Source organism: Dromiciops gliroides, chromosome 4 (genome assembly GCF_019393635.1).
Source record: "Dromiciops gliroides isolate mDroGli1 chromosome 4, mDroGli1.pri, whole genome shotgun sequence".
NCBI classification, from domain to species: domain Eukaryota; kingdom Metazoa; phylum Chordata; class Mammalia; order Microbiotheria; family Microbiotheriidae; genus Dromiciops; species Dromiciops gliroides.
In genome coordinates, this window is record NC_057864.1 from 452833723 (window position 1) to 452851836 (window position 18114).

Below are 18114 nucleotides of genomic sequence, written 5' to 3' on the forward strand. Positions count from 1 at the left end.
TAAAAAATCTGTATCCACCCAAAACACCTATGTCAACTTTATCATGCTCTCTGCTTCCTTGACCTCCCATCCCCACCCCAAAGGGAAAAAAAATACCTTCAAGTAAAAAGTAGAAGAAAGCCAAAGACAGGATGGGGCCTTGACTTGAGACCTTCAAGTGCTGAAGGGACCCACACCACCCACCCGCCTTCATGTCTTGAATACCATGTATCTCTTCCTGACCCCATGTCTCTTTACATAGAGGTCTGCAAAGTTGTTAGGTAAAGCAAGAGCTGTGTGCCTTCCAAAATCACATGGGAGCATGGAAGAGGAACCCATATTTTAAAAGTTGGGAGACAGTAAAAAGAAAAGCAGTGTTTGTTCTAAAATAAACTTGAAATCATCCATGTCACAGTGATCTAGGCTTAGGTTTTCTTATGTTTATAACCTATGTGTTGTAAATATAAATGTTATAAAGAATTGAGTCACTCGGGGGCAGCTAGATGGCGCAGTGAATAGAGCACCAGCCCTGGAGTCAGGAGAACCTGAGTTCAAATCTGGCCTCAGACATCTAACACTTACTAGCTGTGTGACCCTGGGCAAGTCACTTAACCCCAATTGCCTCACTAAAAAAAAAAAAAAAAAAGAATTGAGTCACTCCATTTTTAAAGCAAAACCCATTTCTAAAGCAGTTGATGAATTTCAAAGCCTAGTATAAGTTATGATTACATGTTCCATTCTTGGCTAAACTTGAAACCAGCAAGAGAACTCCCTTTCCCCTCTTAAGTTATATACCTAGTTATTAGGAGTAATTTGACCACTCAGACATGAATTTTCACTCTGAGTTCTCCAGGTCTTAAGTGCCCCAAAAGATAGTAAATACCGAATCCAGGGAACAGTCTACAGGGGTTGGGGAAGGTGATGGAAACAGGAGGAAGATGTTCTGCTAGGCAGCATAGAATACCAGCCTCTGCTACCCAGACCTCCACCTAACTTTAACACACAACAGATTTGTTTCTGGAAGGGCAACTCAGTAAGATGATGTATTGCTAAATTCTTATTTTAAAGAGGGCAGGGCACAAGTAGGAAAGACAATTCAGGCTCATCACTCCAAAGACAAGGATACCCAGAATAAAAACAAGCTGTTTATAAATCCATTTTCCCTGGTTTTATTAAATGTTCCACTTATGTACATTTTAAAGACGAATCATTTACAGGTCTGTGCACACTGCCTCTCGGCTCCCCAGAGGGAAAGTTGCTAAAAACCTCAGGATGGACAAACAGAACTGTGTAGCCGTGGGCGAGGTGGGCTGGTGGTTTTTTTCCTCTTTTTGCTGTTATGTCAAAATGCATTTATTTCAGTTTATACCTTAAGTACAGACAATTTAAAAAAACCCTCAAACATGCAAACTGTAGAAAAATTGTGGTTTTTTTCCTTTTTTTTTCTTCTTTGAAGCTGGCAGTGAAAAATAAAAAGATACAATGTCTCTGTGCACACCCCAGTCTATCTTGTCTCCCAGTTGGGTGGTTTTCTCTAGTTCTAGGGGAAGTGTGGGGAAGCCACACAAAAAACAGGGGTATTGGCTACATTTTTTTTTTTACCTTTTAAAAAAGTTTTTGTTTTTTTAAGGTTAACCATGGCCTGTATGACTATGCCTCCTGGCTCTATGGTGCACACAATCTCCTGAGCAGGCTTGGGCTTTTCCTTCCCACCCCAGGACCCTCTTCATAAGGGAGCTGTCAGATACAGACCAGCACATGGGGGGGGGGGAGGGGGGGAGGGGGGAGGGGGAGGGAGATCCCACACCTCATTGTGTGCCTGCAGCCTTTAGTTACTTTGTTTACTCCAGGCTCCCACATCTCTAGACATAAGATAAATCTCTCATCAGGAGAGAGGGAAGGAGCAGAGGGACAAGAATGGGGAAAGGGAGTCAAGTATTCACAAACAAAAGTGAGAGCTTATTTCCATGAAAATTACTTTTAAAAATCCAAAAAACATGGATAATTAGAGACGGTTTCACGCATTTTTAAAGCCACAATTTTTTACCTAGGGTCACTGCAGAAACCAATATCTCTGGGGAGGAAAGGAGAAAAAAGATGGAATGGGGGAAGGTCTGAGTGAGCTTGGTAATTTTTTTTTTTAATCTTTTTCCCTTTTATTTATAAAAAGTGTTAAGACCACAATGGAAAAAAAAAGATTTTTATATATATGCATATTATATATATATATATAATATACCAGTTTGTCAGCTACATATTTTTGTCTTTCCCGTCTTCAGAAATGGTCTCACATTGACAATGGTTAGATAGTATCATGCCCAAAGACATCAGCCGCACGATAAAAAGAAAAAAAAAACCAACACAAAACAGAATGATGATACAGTTGAGGTAAGAGGGGAAACCAAAAAAAAAAAATCATTCACCCATGATGGATTTTTTTTTCCTTTTTCTTAAGTTTCGTTGGAAAAATACCAAACACAGTGGTTTAATTTTTTTTTTTTAAAAAGTCATGAAAACCTGTGTTCTGCAGAAGCTGAATGGCCTCTGGCCAGCTCCTCCGCTCAGACATGATCTGTTTCCTTTAATTCAAAGGGAAGGATGAACCAACATCAGGGGGTGGCAGAAAATTAAAAATCAAAGTTTCCATCCCCTTGTACCTCACTCCCCTTGTCCTCCCCAGGATTCTACCCCTCAGACTTCCATCAAATCCAGGTCAGCCTCTTCAAAGCCATAGAAGGATTCTGTCTCACTTTCACCCTCAAAGAGCTGGTGAAGGCTCTCAGGCTCAGTCACCTCTTCAGGGGATGGTCTGGACTGGGGGGTGGAGGCCGCAGGCTCCTCCTCAGTCTGCTCCCCGTTCAGCTTCAGCTGCTCCTCCAGGGAGGCGATCAGCTCCTCCTGCATGTCAGCGTTACGTGTAGGTGAGTTAGCAGTGCCGTCAGGGCCAGGCAAGACACTGGCCACTAAGAAGGACTGCTGGACTAGCTCTGGGCAGTCCCCAATGACCTCCAGCACCTCTGCCAGCCAACAAAGCACCAGCTGCAGGAGGATGTCCGAATCACACGTGCCATCTGCCATTTCACGGGCCTGTTCTTTCCATTTCTTGTGTATGAAGTTCTTGACAGTCCTTTTGATACACACATCCAAAGGCTGGATCTTGGAGCTACAACCCGCAGGCACCACGGCCGGCAGGGTGCTGTGGGAGCTGAGCAGAGACAACACCTCCTCGGACAGGTGGGTGCGATGGCAGTCCATCACCAGCATGCCCTTGCTGCGCTGGCACGCCGTGTGCTTCTGCCATACTCGTGATGACCACAGCTCCATGATCTCGTCATCGCTGTAGCCACTCTCTTTGGCCTCCAACAGGATAGACTCCGGTACATTGGTGGGCTGCTCCACCTGCCCCCTATAGAAGACTAGAGTAGGAAGGACAGAGCCATCAGCCAGGATGGACAACACAACATCACACCACGGCTCCCCTGTGCCCACTGTCTGCAGGGCATTCTCCTTCCGATCATCACTACTCAGCACCTCAGCATCCAGAAACAGGGAGATCTCATCAATGGCCACGATCATAGAAAGAGGCAGATCCTGAGTATGGATCTGCCGCTGTACAAATTCTATGAAGAGCCCAGCGTTTTCTGCCACTTCCTTGGGTAGAGTATGAGCCACCGCCCGCCGGGCATGAGGGGTCAGGTGGTGCCGAAGCATGAACCTCACTGCCCACTCATAGGAGATCTTGAAACCGCCCTCCAATGAACGCCCAATTTTGGTGGCCTTCTGGAAAAGTGTTTCTTCATTGACAGGAAGCTGCTGTTCCCGCTGTGTCAGGACCCATTCGGCCAACTTCTCCTCAGCTTCTAAGCTCAGATACTTGCCCTCCAGATTCTCTCCTTGGGAGGCCTGGAAACGCCTCAGCCAACGCCGAATACGTCGTTGTGGGTTGCGGAAATGCTCGGCTGCCTGCTCGGTGTTGCAGCATAAGGCAAACAGTACCACTCGCAGCTTCTTGACTGACAGCTGTTCCTTCTTGCCAGCTCCGCTGAAGCCCCCAGCTGCTGCTGGCTCGGTTTCTGACAGAGCTAGGGCCCCTTCCTCTTGCTCATCAGGACTCAGGCACTCGGCCCCCTCCACATGCAGAGAGGGAGCTCCTGGAATCTGGGGACAGCTAGGGGCTGATGGAGGGGATAGAACTGGAGATGGTGCCGAGCGCAGCTGGGCCTGGGGTACGGGTGGCTCCCCACACTCAGAGAGGGCACCCCCCGATTTCACAGTGGCAACTTTGTTGTGGGGGAAAGCAGAAGGGTAGGTATTCTTCATGCCCCGGTCATGGGCCTGGCCATGCCTGGAAGAAAAAAGAATAAAAAGAGTCTCTTTTGAATAATAGAAGAAATAGGGGAGAAAGAGCCAAAATACTCAACACTGAAACAAAGGCATCCAGAAGGAACTTGGTTACCTGGAGTGGGATATCCAAGTCAGTCCTGCAGAATGGGAAGGCAAAGAAGACAGTTCAATTAGGAACAGAACTCTCCCCCGATCCATGATCAGTTTAGCGTTAAACATACATACAAAGACAATATTCCCTGATCTAACGTTGTCGTAAACCCCAGAAAGAAACTGAAAAGGGGACAAGTGAGGCCAGCTAGAAATGCTGCTGCTTTCTCAGCAGGAGTTCACCATTCTGTCTGATCTTTTCCTCCTCAAAACAAATTCCTGACCCACCCCCTTTCCTGTTATCCCTCCGTCCCCCACAGCTCACCTCGTGGTAGGATGTTGCTGGACTGATGTGATGGGTTGAAAACCAGATGTTTAGCCATGGCATCTCCCACAGAAGTAACAAAGACGCAAGAAGTGCAGGCCAGTTTGATCCCACTGAGGCCGAATTAAAAACATGAGGGCAAACAGAGATGTTTGAGAAACAAGCTTCTCTTTTCTTATTCTCCACCCCCCCCCATACCTAACATACCCCCAAGAAAATAAAGCATCTTATAATGACAGACACATCGTGCTTGCTTTTACCTGACAGTAGAGTTCTTGAACAAAGCCAAGTACTTGGGGCTCTTCCGAGGAACGTGATTGCTGAGACAAAAGAAAACTGACGTTAACCCACCCAACAAGAGATAGTGGCTGCTATTCTCAGTGGTCCCAAGAGTGAAGATGCCGCATCCACCCTTCCTGGCTCCAGTCACTTTCCCAATCCCTTTTTTCCTACCAGGTTAGACACTGAAGGGACAGTAAGTTTAGGAGGAAGGCCTGAGGCCTCGTGCAGGCAGGGAGGGAGGGAATAGATTCTGAAGAGCTCAGGGTGCTAAAGGGGTATCAGGGGCTTGGTGTCTGGTCACATGGCCTACTTGATCATGTGGTTGGCATATGCTCTGGAGCAGCAGGTGCTATAGCGACACAGGGAGCAGTGTACATAGGTAGGGAAGTGATTGGGGAAATCAGGAATCTCAAAGCTGCATTCCAGGCACGTTTGCCGGCCCATGACACTCCTGCTAAGAGAAAGGGAGAATCTCATTAGTGCGAGGTGAATCTCTTTCGTGCTACAGGGGATCCCTTAGGAGCCTGCAGAGAGGCTACCAAACTGCCTCAGTGGCTGGCAAGCATTCTCCCCAACCAGCCCCCAGAGGCCCAGCACTTAGTGGAAGGCGCTGACATTTTCCTGACGGCTTTCTTCTGGATGCCTCGCTGGACAGGGGGATAAAGGAAGATGGGAAGAGGGTCTGCTGGGGTAGTCATGGGGGCTGCCTCCTGCAAGGCATTAGGTGGTGCGTCATTGGAGGAGACAGGCACTGTTCGTGGCTGTCCTCTGGATGCCCGGATGGTCACCTGAAAATGGGTAGAAAGAAGGCACATTTAGACAGGCTGAACCTTGGTCTTCAGCAGGGAAGGAGGATGAAGTGTTAAGAGGCTGACCCTCTCTCCTCCTGACCTGCTCTGCATCTCCCAGCAGCCCTAGCCCCTTACCTTGGTGCCTGGCTTCAGGCCTTCCAGCTGCTTGGGCTTGCGGAAGGTTTTGTGATGCTGAAGTTTGTGCTCTATTTTGTCCTTGGCAAACAGAAACTGCAGCCGGCATTTATTACAGTGATAGACACTCTTCTTCTGAGGAATGAGAGACATTAAAAAAAAAAAAAACAAAACGAAAAACCCCCAAAGCAATAACAAACCCTGAAGGGCCCAAGCTTCTAAGAGTCATTTCCTGAGTAGAGAGAGGGCAGGTCAAAAGCCAACAGACACTTCACACCCACTTACTTTGGTTGGGAATTCTGTTTATGAGGGAAAAAGGAAAGGCCCCCAAGGACAGCACCAGCTGCTCTTCAAGAGGCTGGACATGAAGCTTTAAGGCAGCCTCTCAGTTCTTCCTGATTTGCCAGTATTAGGCAAATCACTCAACACCTCAATCTCTCTATCTTAACAATGAGAAGATCATCTATTCCTGGACAAATTGTATAGGATCACCTGAAAGGTCCCTTTGAGGAGGGATTTTTTTCCTTCACTGTATTTGTATTCCCAGTGACTAGCAAAGGGCCTGGCACCTAGAAGGCTCTTAGTACATGCTTGATGATTGATTGATTGATCTTATTTGATTCTGACAAAGAGAGGGCTCCTACTGTTGAAGTGCATCTGAGAAAGGGAAGGAAAGGAGAAAGGGAAAGGGAAAGGGATAAGCATTTATACAGCACCTACAGTGTGCCAGGCACGATACTAAGCTCTTTATATATATTATCACATTTGATCCTCACAACAACCCTGCCAGGGAGGTGCTACTATTGTCCCCATTTTACAGTTGAGGAAACTGAGGCAAACAGAGGTCAAGCGACTTGCCCAGGGTCACACAGCTATTAAGTGTCTGGGGCTGGATTTGAACTCAGGACTTCCTGACTCCATGCCCAGCACTCTGTGCACTATGGCTCCACTGGCTGCCTCATCACATCAATGCTGAGAGCTTTCCCTGCAATCATGTGTGATGGGCCCTGGTCTGGAATGTTCAAGTTAGGTTAGCAATAATCATTTCTGGGAGCCCTTGTTTTGCCTCTTCTGTAAGGTCAAAAGACCCAGGTGAAATCAAATCAAGAAAGTGAATATAGGGTTGCTATATCTTTGTTTTAAGTGACCAAGATGAATAGCAAACTGTCTGCCTGGCCAAACTTTAGCTTCAGCATTGGTAAGCTATGAATGAGAAGCAAGGGGAAGTTACCTGGTGCCTCATGAAATGTTGCTGGAATGCATTGCCATTTTTGAAGACCTTCAGACAGTATGGGCAGAGCAGATGCCGGGTGTCCTCATGGATCATGCGAAAATGACCATCCACCTCTGAGTACAGTGAAGAGCGGTACTGACACACCTAAGCACGGCGGGGACAGGGTGGGAAGTCAGGGTTAGGTGGCCAGGCCATGGCCAGGAAAGGCAGCCAAGCCCTGTCCCAATACAGATAAAACATAATCATGCTGGGAAAAGAGGCTGCTCTCTTGAAGGTATAGAAACCCCAGTTATTGTTACACCTGTAGACAAATAGAGCTAGGTTTGAAAAACTCTCTGTGGGTGTCCTAGGCTGGCAGACAGAGATTAAACAGGGTGGAGGTGAGGCAGAAGTCAATATTCTGGACCAGAAGACAACACACAAATTTCCCTCCTGGGTGTGAGTCTTCTAAAGGGGGTAGGTTTTGGAAATGACAATTGGCCCCTTACACATACCATTCAATACATGCTTTAATGATGTGTGACTGCCACCCCACCCCAGGCCCTGAGCACAGTGCAGGCCTGCTGACTGGCATGTCTCTGGAGAGCCAGTGAGGGAGGAGTTGGAAATTAAAGTGATACCTGGCAAACATAAGGCATCTCCCCAGGCTTGTGGGTGTCCTTCATGTGCTGGAGGAACAAGGGCTCACTCTCAAATGCCCACTCACAAATCTTGCACTTAGCTGTGGGGAGGGGTAGGAATCAAGAGGTCAAGCCAACAATCTTCAAACTCGTCATCATCTTCTCTCATGGCACCTTCACAGAAATTCATGTTAACTTTTATCAAGCCCTTAGTGTGTTTCCCCCTTAGGGGGAAAATCATCATCATGACCATAGTGAGACTAAGTAGAAGTGAGAAGCAGCAGGGTACAATGGCCAGGGGCACGGCCTTGGAATTGAGAAAAACCAGGTTCAGATAAACTGTTGTTGATAAATGAAAAAGACAAACTTTTAACTGAATACACGTCTCAGATTACTGATATCTCTCTATAAAAAACATGTGATGGCCTCTGCTTTCTTCTTACTCCCCTCTAAGTCTGTGCAGTCTGGCTCCCCACTACCTTGTCCAGCTGACCTGACCACGATTGCCTCCCAAGGTCTGCTCTCCATCCTCATGCCCCGGGTGCTCTTGGAAGCCCCTCTGGCACTGCCTGTCACCCTCCTCCCCTGGATGCTCTTTCCTCCCTAGGGTTCCATGACACTGCTCTCTCTTTTGGTTCTGTCCTTCCTGATTATGCCTTTTCAGTCTCCTCAATTAGATCTTCATCTAACCATGGGTGAACTCCAGGACTCTGTCCTCGACTTTCTTTTCTCCCTCCATTAGATTTCTCCTGGCTATCGAGCTCATCAGCTGCCATGGATTCAAGCAACACCTTTATGAAAACAATTCTGAGCTCTATTTATATATGGCCCTAACCTCTCTCGAACTCCAGTAGTGCGTCAACCCTGTGCTGGGTCCTCTTCTCTTTTCCCTCTCAACTGAAGTCCTACTTTCTGAAAGAAGCCTTTCCTAGCACCTCTTAAACTAAGTGCCTTCCCTCTTTCTAGAGGCAACTAGGTGACATGATGGATAAAGCACACTTGGGCATGGATTTGGGAAGACCTGAGTTCAAATCCAGCCTCAGACACTTACTAGCTTGTGTGACCCTGAGCAAATCACTCAAACTCTGTTTGCCTCAGTTTCTTCAATTGTAAATTGAAGATAATAATAGCACCTACCTCCCAAGGTTGCTGTGAGGAACACATGAGTTAATAATTGTAAAATGTTTAGCACAGTGCCTGGCACATAACAGGCATTAAATAAAACATATATTTCCTTCTTCCTCTGTTATTATCTCCAGTTTATCCTGTATATATATGTTTTGTACATAGATGTTTGCATGTTGTCCTCCCCAATAAATTGGGAGCTCTTTGAGGGCAGGGACTGTTTTTAAATTTTCTTTGTGTCCCCAGTGCTCAGCAGAGTACCAGCACATAGTAGGTACTTAATAAATATTTGTTCACTTGACTAAACCAAAAAACAAGAATGGCAGGTTGCTCAGAAGAAACGCATCCATTTATAGTTTTCTTCTATGCTATTTTCAATAAAGCAAAAATCCTGTTAAAAAATTTAAACTAATTTTACTACAAATAATGTAAAACATGTATCAATTCTGTGTAAGAAATGAAGCATTAACAGTTTTAAGTAAGTAAAATACTCCTTGTCTCTTCTGGACACTGTCCAGATGGACTTCCTTAGTCAGTCCTGGTGAATTCTCTTTCCTTCCCTTGGACAGGTTGGCAGCCCTTGATTTACAAGATCAGATTTAAATTCTTCAAAATAGTGCTTGGACTGCTCTACACTTTGCAACCCTGATCCCTTCATTTGACAAGCAGTTTAATTAAGTGTCTAGTATCCACAGAGAGTGCAGGCACTGGAGAGGTGTGATTACTCTAAGGATGGTAGTTCTCCCTTTCTCTCCTACATGATTCTTTTTTTTTTTTTTAAGTTAGGCAATTGGGGTTAAGTAACTTGCCCAGGGTCACACAGCTAGTAAGTATTAAGTGTCTAAGGCCAGATTTGAACTCAGGTATTCCTGACTCCAGGGCCGGTTCTCTATCCACTGTGCTACCTAGCTGCCCCTCTCCTACATGATTCTTCATCCTTATCTCTGCACCTTTTTTCCCCCTCATGCTCTGATTTCCCTAACTTGGAATGCTCTTCCCCTTACTTTTCCCCTGTTCAAATCATGACCTCAGTTCCCACTTTTTGAAACCTTTTACCTGCTGGCTCTAACCCACATTGATTTCTCCCTTCTCTGAAAATGATTTGTGCCACATAATTTGGAATGTAAACATACTGTTTAATACTGAAGAAAGGAAACTGTTTTCTCAGCATCTACAGAATCTTCTAATTATTTCACACAGATAAACATTCTCTTTTGACAAGATTAAATACTCTTTGAGGTCAAAGCCCCTATGTTTCCTTTGTGGCTTCACAAAACTCGAAATAATTACTCGCCTTGGTGGAAACCCAAAGCTCGCAGAAAGATTAAATCAAGAGTAATGAAGCAAAATAACTAAATGCCTCCTCTACCACCTGGGTGAAAAAAGATTATCTTACACACATTTTTCTCCCCAAGTCCCTAAATCATTTAGGGTGTCATACTCCAAGGCATGAAGATTAATCCAACAACAATGAAGGCTGTAAATGAAGATTCTGAATAAAAATTGAAACAAACACACCCTCCTTCTTTGGTGACCCCCACCTACATATTCATGTGATGACAGTTGTCCAATGGCCTTCAGGCACCTCTTATACTCACTGGTCGACTCATAGGGACTGTGAACGTTTTCCAGGTGGCACTGGAGCTGGAAGGGAGTGGAAAACTGGCGGTAGCAGTGCTGGCAGATAGTATGGACGTCCACCTCGCCGTTCTGCTGGTCCAGTTCCACGTGGTGCTTCATATGGTTCATGAATCTGCAGGGAAGCACCAAGAGGAAGACTAGGTAACATCACAAGCCCCAGAAGCAGGGTCAGGGATCCAAGAGCTGCCCTCCTGTCCTCCTCATTCACAGGACAGAATCTTTCCCACATTGTGGAAAGATGTCTATGGAAGGAGATTCACTGGTCTCCCTCTCTCTCCCAGGAAGTTTCTGCTGATGGAGAGAGAGCCTCAGCTTTCCTGTTCCAAGTTCTACCTAGTCCTTATGGACTCAGCAAAGATAAACAATTAGTTACTCTGAAATATAAAAGGCAATATGAACTTACCGGATATTGTTTTTAAGCCTTTTTGTGCAGTGTGGGCATCGAAAGGATGTGGGAACCTTAGGAAAGTTGAGGAGCTGGCTCACTTTGCCACTGTCCCGTCCATAATAGAAGTCATCCACTAACATGATGAGCTTGCTCTGGGTGACATCACCCGAATTCTCCATGGGTTCAGGGACCTTGGCGGGTGGTGACAGGGTAGGAGCAGGTGTAGAAGAGGGTGTCGAGGGCATGGGAGCAGTCTTCTCTGGGGATGGTGGCTTTGTTGCTGATGGGATATTAGGCTCTGAATCAAGAGGCTTTCCTTTCTTCAGGAAATCAACCAAGTCTGGGCAGCAGTACTATGGAGATAATGACACCAATTGTTTGTGGTTAGGTTCAGAATGAGATGGAGCAAAGCAGCTCAGATTTCAGCCCAAATCTCACAAACTCCAGTTAGTTTTAATAGTTTTAGGGGACACCCATCGGCTCTCATAGCTCAATTTCTCTTCCTTCTGCATATGCTCTCTCCAAATGCCCCTTCCCCTCCCCCCTCCCCGACTTGCCCATTACACATGTCTCTCTGATCCCTCCTTCAGACATGAGAGGCAGGGTAGGATGAGCACTACCCTCAGAGTTGGGAGAAATGGGCTTGGGGTACTGGGTCTGACACCATGACTTGTTTGTAATTATACAACTAATCTCTCTGAGCCTCAGCTTCCCGATCTAGAAGATGGGGAGCGTAATACCTGTACCATCTGCCTCACAGGAAAGTTGTGAGTAAAGTGCTTTTTAAGCTTTTAAGTGCTATACAAATGGCTTATTATTATTACTATTATTATTATTATTATTATTATCATCATACTTTACCCTTCCCTAAGAGTTTTTGGTGCCATAACTCCTCAATGCAGCACTTCCTGGCTTCAACCTTTCCTGGCATAAACAAAGCAGAGAATCTAAGAGCAGGAGGAGGCTCTGAGGTTATTAATGAGTCTAAGCCCAATTTAGTCAGGAATCCCTCCTACAAAGCCCCCAGCAAGTGATCATTTGGCTTCAGCTTAAAGATCCCCAGTGAAGGGGAATCTCTTCCCTCTCAAAGCAGCCCTTTCTGCTCTTGGAGCATTCTGGTGGTTAGCAAGTTTGGGGTGCTCAATCTCAAAAGCCGACTCTTAGTAACCTCTAGGCACAGATTCCACGTCCACCCTGTGGGGTAGGTCAAGTCCACTCCACGAAAACCCTTTCAATGCTTGAAAGATGCCTATCACTGCCCCTCTAAGTCGTGCACCCAGCTATTCTTTGTGTGGCAAGTTCTCTGGTTCTCTCACCGTCCTGACTGCCCTTATCTGCCCGGAATGAAATGGTATTCTGGGTGCAGCCTGATCACACCAGGCCTCTTAACGGAGCTTTTCTGGATGCTATGTCAGCATCATTGAGTCATGCTGATTAACCTTGTGGTCCATTAAACTCCTTGTATCTTCATCACAGAAGCTATTATCTAGCCAACAGTCCCATCCCCACCGCCCCTCCCCCCCATTTTAAAGTTTCTTTTTTGAATCCAGGTGCAGAATTTCCTATTCATCCCTATTAAGTTTCGTATAATTTGATTTAGCCCACTATTCTGGTCAGCTGAGCATTTCTGGACCCTGACTTTGCCATCCAATGTATTAGCTTTCCTATCAAGTTTCCTGTCATTTGGAAATTGAAGTATGGCACTTATGCCTTCATCCAAGGTATTGATCAAACTACTGAACCACAAGGTCAACGGGAGATTCCTGGAGCACCACACCAGAAACCTTCTTCTAATTTGACACCAACCCAATAATTAGGCCATTCACAGCCAGTTCCAAATATGATGCATTTTCATGGATCCTGTATTATTTCACCTTATCTACAAACAGCATGGAAAAGGTATTGTTAGAATATCTACCAATCGAATTACTCTGTAAAAAACTCTGTAACAAAGTTAGTATGGAATGACCAGTACTCGAAGCCAAGATGGCTTTTAATGGTCACTGTTTCCTTTCCTAAGTATCTGGAAATCACCTTTGAATGTGTTATAAAATGTTGCCAAGAGAACACTGTACAGAGACAGCAATATTGTTTGATGAATAACTGTGAAAGACTTAACTATTCTCAACGATACAACGATCTAATACAATCCCAAAGGACTACTGATGAAACATACTATCCACCTCCAAAGAAAGAACTGGTATTAATGGAACAGACTGAAGCATGCTATTTTTCACTTTCATTTTTTTCTTTTATTCAAGTTTTCTTATACAAAATGACTAATATGGTAATGTTTTACATAATTGTACATGTATAACCTATATCTGATTGCTTACCGCCTCAGGGAAGGGGAGGAGAGGGATAAAAATTGGAACCCAAAACTATTTTTCACATTCAACTTTTCATTTTGAAAATGTGAACATATAACCTCCTTCTCCTACAGCATTTCACTTTTCTAAGATATCCTCACAATCACTGAGCACTGACTCAGCAATTCTATCTACTAGTGTTTTTACCATTCCAAGATGCTATTCATCTGGGCCTAATTACACGAACTCATTGAGGGCATTGAGATGCTATCTGTCTCACTTACCTTGGCCTTCCAAACCCTGCACACCACTGGGGGTGATAGCCTTCCTAGAGGAAAGATCACTCTCCTTAAAAGAGAAAACAGAACTGAACAAAGTGGGGCCCTGACTCACCTCTGGAGAAAATCATTAATTTAAGCACTAAGGGAGAAGAGAATTTAGTCAATGTGACTTGACTGAAATATTCTCTGAGACTTGGGCTTCCTGCAATCTTTTTTTGATGTATTTTGTGGGTCTTCTAATAGATCCATCTGAGGTGATATGTTTATCTCCCTCTCCAAAAGACAAAATAAAGAGTTTATTCTTCTCTCTGCTTGGTCTTTGCTCCCAAGTTCCCTGCTTAAAACCATCTATGCTCTCAGTATAGAAATATCACTTACACACATGTGGCCTCTCAGAGCTTCAGTGACACGGAACTGGGAATTACACCGTGGGCAGACTTTTCGGCCACCATCCTGGAGGTCAAATGTTGGTATTGGAGAAGTCACTGAAAATGAAAGGAAAAGCAAAGGGTAGTGATTTGAGAGTATTAAGCACACTGATCTCAGGAGAGTTCTTCTTTGAAGGGTATCAGAACATGGACCAGGGACCAGGGACCAGGGACCAGGGACCAGTGAGTTTAAAGCACCTTCCTGCTGCCTTTTTCTTTGTTCCTCTACACTGATCTCATGCTGATGTTTGTTAGCACCTCTACTCACCAAATTCAACTTTCAAAATTGTGTTTAACAACCTTCATGAAGCCTTCTCTAAATTCACCTAACTTTAACCATTACAGCAACCCTCCCCTCAAAGCACTTGCATAGTTTTTTTTTTTTAAATAGCTTACTCTTTTATACTTTTCGCATGTGTGGCCTATCTCCCACAACAGAGTGTAAGCTTCCTGAGGGCAGGCACTGTGCCTATCTTCTTTTTCATCTTCCCCACTATGCCTAGTATAATGCTTTGTACTCAGTAGGTGTTCTATCAATGTTTAGACTGACTCATGATCTTTCAGGCTATGTACCTTTCATTGCTGATGACTCAGGTCCGCTGGTTCTCTGAGAGCTGTGGGCAGGGCTGTTGTTGGACACCACCATTGGCCCAGGGCTCTGGCCCAGGGAAGGGATGGTGTTGAGGGTATTCACCAGCTTGGCCACCTCATTGCTATTCTCACCTGTGACCCCAGGTCGCTTGACAGTGACAAAGCTGGCAATGCTCACTGCAGGCGGAGAGGGGAAGGAGGGAGCTAGGTTTGCCAGATGATAATCATCCGTTCTCCTGACCCACCCCAATCCCTGCTTGGCCACCCCCAATTCCCAAGCCTCACCTAGCTTGGGATTCGGGGCCTGGCTGGCTTGGCCTGGTGGCTGTACAGCCAACTGCCCCAGCGAGGTCGGCTGCGTGGCAGTGGGAGTGGTTGAGGTGCTGGGAGTGGACTTGGTCTGCTGAGACTGGGACTGCGGGACGGTGCTGCGGATGGTGAGGGTAGCTGGGATGACCGTGGTAAAGGTGTTGGTGGTGGGCCTCACAGGCATCGTGGAGCCTGGCCTCACCTGTGTCATCTGAGAGAACACTTGAGGAACTCCAACAGTTGGTTTAACAAACTGGGTACCTGGAGCTTCAGAAAAGAGAAAGAGAGAAATTGCAAATTTCAGTCAATTAACCCAAGCATGGTACCACTTCCCTGACTGCTTGGAAATACTGGGATATATGGGGATAAGGCAGCAGCTCTTCTGATAAGAAGCATTAAACCAGGCACACAAACAGGAATAGTTTGATTTTGAGGGAGAAGTCATGAGAGAGCAGAGAGCAATGTCAAACTTGGTCTTGGGAAGAGAGCTTTTCACTCAGATTACTAAAGGAGCCTTTCTGCCAACCATATCCAAATAGAAGCCTATTTGGCCTACTAGGGTAGCCTGTAAAATACAGTAACAGAAGGTGTTAGAGGAAAAACACATAAGCAACTCCAGGAATTAAGAAAGGAACCATGGCATAGCAGAAAAAGGAGTCAGACAATGTGGGTATAAATGCCAGTTCTACTGTTTGCCAGCTGTGTGACCCTTCTGAGCCTCAGGTCCCTCATCTCTAAAATAAAAAGATGAATTAGAGCATCTCTAAACTCTCTTCCAGCTCCAATACCATAATTCTTTTTTTTGTTTTTGTTTTCATTTTGTTTTAGTGAGGCAATTGGGGTTAAGTGACTTGCCCAGGGTCACACAGCTAGTAAGTGTTAAGTGTCTGAGGCCGGATTTGAACTCAGGTACTCCTGACTCCAGGGCCGCAGCTTTATCCACTGTGCCACCTAGCTGCCCCCTCCAATACCATAATTCTGAAACTTAAGAAAACGTAAATTGATGATCCTGAAGACTCTGAGACCAGCTAAGAGAAATAAACTTTAGGGAAGAGTTTACAGTCCATGGTTAAAACAACCTGCCCTGTCTGAACTGGAGTAACATCTATTACTAAGGGGAGAGGACTGAAGGATAAGTTGGTCAGGCTGAAGTCTTAACCCTATAAGAAATATGATCTAGTCAGTGACAAGCTTAAATTTTAACTTCAAAGAGAAGGAAATTCATTTTATTCATGCCAAATCCAGTCACAGGCAAAGATAGGTTTTTATAAAATCCAACACCATAAATGGAGAGATCTATAAAAGTATTTCAAGGAACAAAATATGGAATTCAAGGATTCACTGAATGTTCCTAGAGCACTGAAAATCTAGGAATTGATGAAAATGATTAGGTGAAAAAAAACCCAAAAAAGCAGAAAGGGCAAATCCTATTTTAGTGCCTCATGTTATCTGAGAAGAATCCAAAGCAATTAAACCACCTTCCCAGTCAAAAGTTGAGAATATCTTTAAAAGTATGTATTTTTTGAAGATTATTAAAAATCTGAGAGACATCATTTCTGGGTAATTTAATAATTTTGTTAATAGGCTGGCATGTTATTAATGAAAGGAGGTCTACTGGCCATTTCTCAGACCAAAGACCCCTCATGGTGCTGGGATCTCAGTTCATATACCCTTTCAACTGTAGGAGGTCTATCACATAGCAACCAAATCCAATTGGTTGACATGATTGGAGCTGGGTTATATTAAAATGAAGTTTGGGGATATGTGACTCAGGTCACTCAACTCTTGGGGAAGATGATATCACAGAAAAAATGTAGACTTCCATTCAAGCTGAGCAGGACAAAATGTGGGTGTGGTTTAATCTCATCAGTAACATCCTTGAGCTATCTAGACAAAAGGATCTGTCTCCACCCAAGACTCCTTGCTTGGTAAGCTTGGGTCTGGTTTGACCTAGATGAATTTTACTTTCAAGGAGAATTAAGACCTTGAGATGGAGAGGGAGAAAGGACTAAGAAAGAAGGGGAAATAACTGGGTTCCCTAAGATATTAATTATTAATAATTATTTCTCACAATTTCAACCAATCAGATACATGATACCATTTAGAACATATGATTAGGGTTGGGTTTTTTTTTTTATTAGCTTAGAGCAATCATAAAACAAAAAATGAAAACTTCTATTGGATATCATTTTAGTTCAAGTGACTGAATATTTTTTCCTTACCTGGGACTAGTGTAATTGGTCTAACTGTTTGGCCTTGCTGTACATTCAACACAATTCCAACCTGATTCATTGCATTTTGCACAGGCCGAACATTCCTTACAGGAAATCCCTGCATTTAAAAAGCAAAACAAAAGTTAACATGTGAATACAAATCAATATGGATTAGAGATTGCCCAGGAATCAGAAGCTAGGTACCATATAAAATTTGGATCCAATCATACTTCTCAGACTCTTTCATGTTCTGAGGTCCATGTGATGTTGAAATTTTTAATGAAATGCAAAATGGAGAATTTTACATTAAATTAAAAAGATTTTGTACAAACAGAAGCAATGCATCCAAAATTAGAAGGGAAACAGAAAGCTGGGAAACAATTTTTATAGCCAGTACTTCTGATAAAGGCCTCATTTCTAAAATATATCAGGAACTAAATCAAATTTATAAGAATCCAAGTCATTCCTCAATTGAGAAATGGTCAAAGGATATGAACAGGCAGTTTTCTGATGAAGAAATCAAAGCTATATAATGCCATATGAAAAAATGCTCTAAATCACTACTGATTAGAGAAATGCAAATTAAAACAACTCTGAGGTACCACCTAACACCTATCAGATTGGCTAATATGACAAAAAAGAAAAATAACAAATGTTGAAGTTGTGGAAAAATTGGAACACCAATGCATTGTTGGTGGAGCTGTGAACTGATCCAACCATTCTGGAGAGCAGTTTGGAACTATACCCAAAGGGCTATAAAGTTGTGCTTTGACCCAGTAATACCACCATTAGGTCTTTTTCCCAGAGATCATAAAAAAGGGAAAAGGACCCACATGTACAAAAATATTTATAGCTGCTCTTTTTGTGGTGGCAAGGAACTGGAAATTGAGGGGTTGCCCATCAATTGAGGAATGGCTGAACAAGTTGTGGAACATGAATGTGATGGAATACTATTGTGCTGCAAGAAACGATGAGCAGGCAGATTTCAGAGAAACCTGGAAGGATTTGCATGAACTGCTGCTGAGTGAG

The 18114-nt window shown here is 44.3% G+C and overlaps 1 protein-coding gene across 12 annotated transcripts in view; it reads right to left on the minus strand.

Annotated features, from left to right (window-relative positions):
- Nucleotides 1–1124: 1124 nt before the first annotated feature.
- The window catches only part of POGZ (pogo transposable element derived with ZNF domain), a 62569-nt gene continuing 45579 nt past the window's right edge, over nt 1125–18114 (minus strand). For 7 of the 12 annotated variants that reach the window (XM_044005488.1, XM_044005489.1, XM_044005490.1 and 4 more), the window contains 15 exons: nt 17095–17203; nt 14849–15139; nt 14546–14767; nt 13923–14029; nt 10970–11307; nt 10524–10678; nt 7801–7901; nt 7178–7324; nt 5947–6081; nt 5636–5808; nt 5331–5471; nt 4999–5058; nt 4739–4851; nt 4436–4460; nt 1125–4324 (listed from right to left, as the gene is read on the minus strand). In XM_044005488.1, coding sequence (XP_043861423.1) covers nt 2671–4324; nt 4436–4460; nt 4739–4851; nt 4999–5058; nt 5331–5471; nt 5636–5808; nt 5947–6081; nt 7178–7324; nt 7801–7901; nt 10524–10678; nt 10970–11307; nt 13923–14029; nt 14546–14767; nt 14849–15139; nt 17095–17203 — 3771 coding nt within the window. In that variant the 3' untranslated portion in view covers nt 1125–2670. The remainder of the gene's footprint in view (nt 4325–4435; nt 4461–4738; nt 4852–4998; nt 5059–5330; nt 5472–5635; nt 5809–5946; nt 6082–7177; nt 7325–7800; nt 7902–10523; nt 10679–10969; nt 11308–13922; nt 14030–14545; nt 14768–14848; nt 15140–17094; nt 17204–18114) is intronic. The other 5 variants (XM_044005493.1, XM_044005486.1, XM_044005495.1 and 2 more) reach the window with 3 other exon arrangements.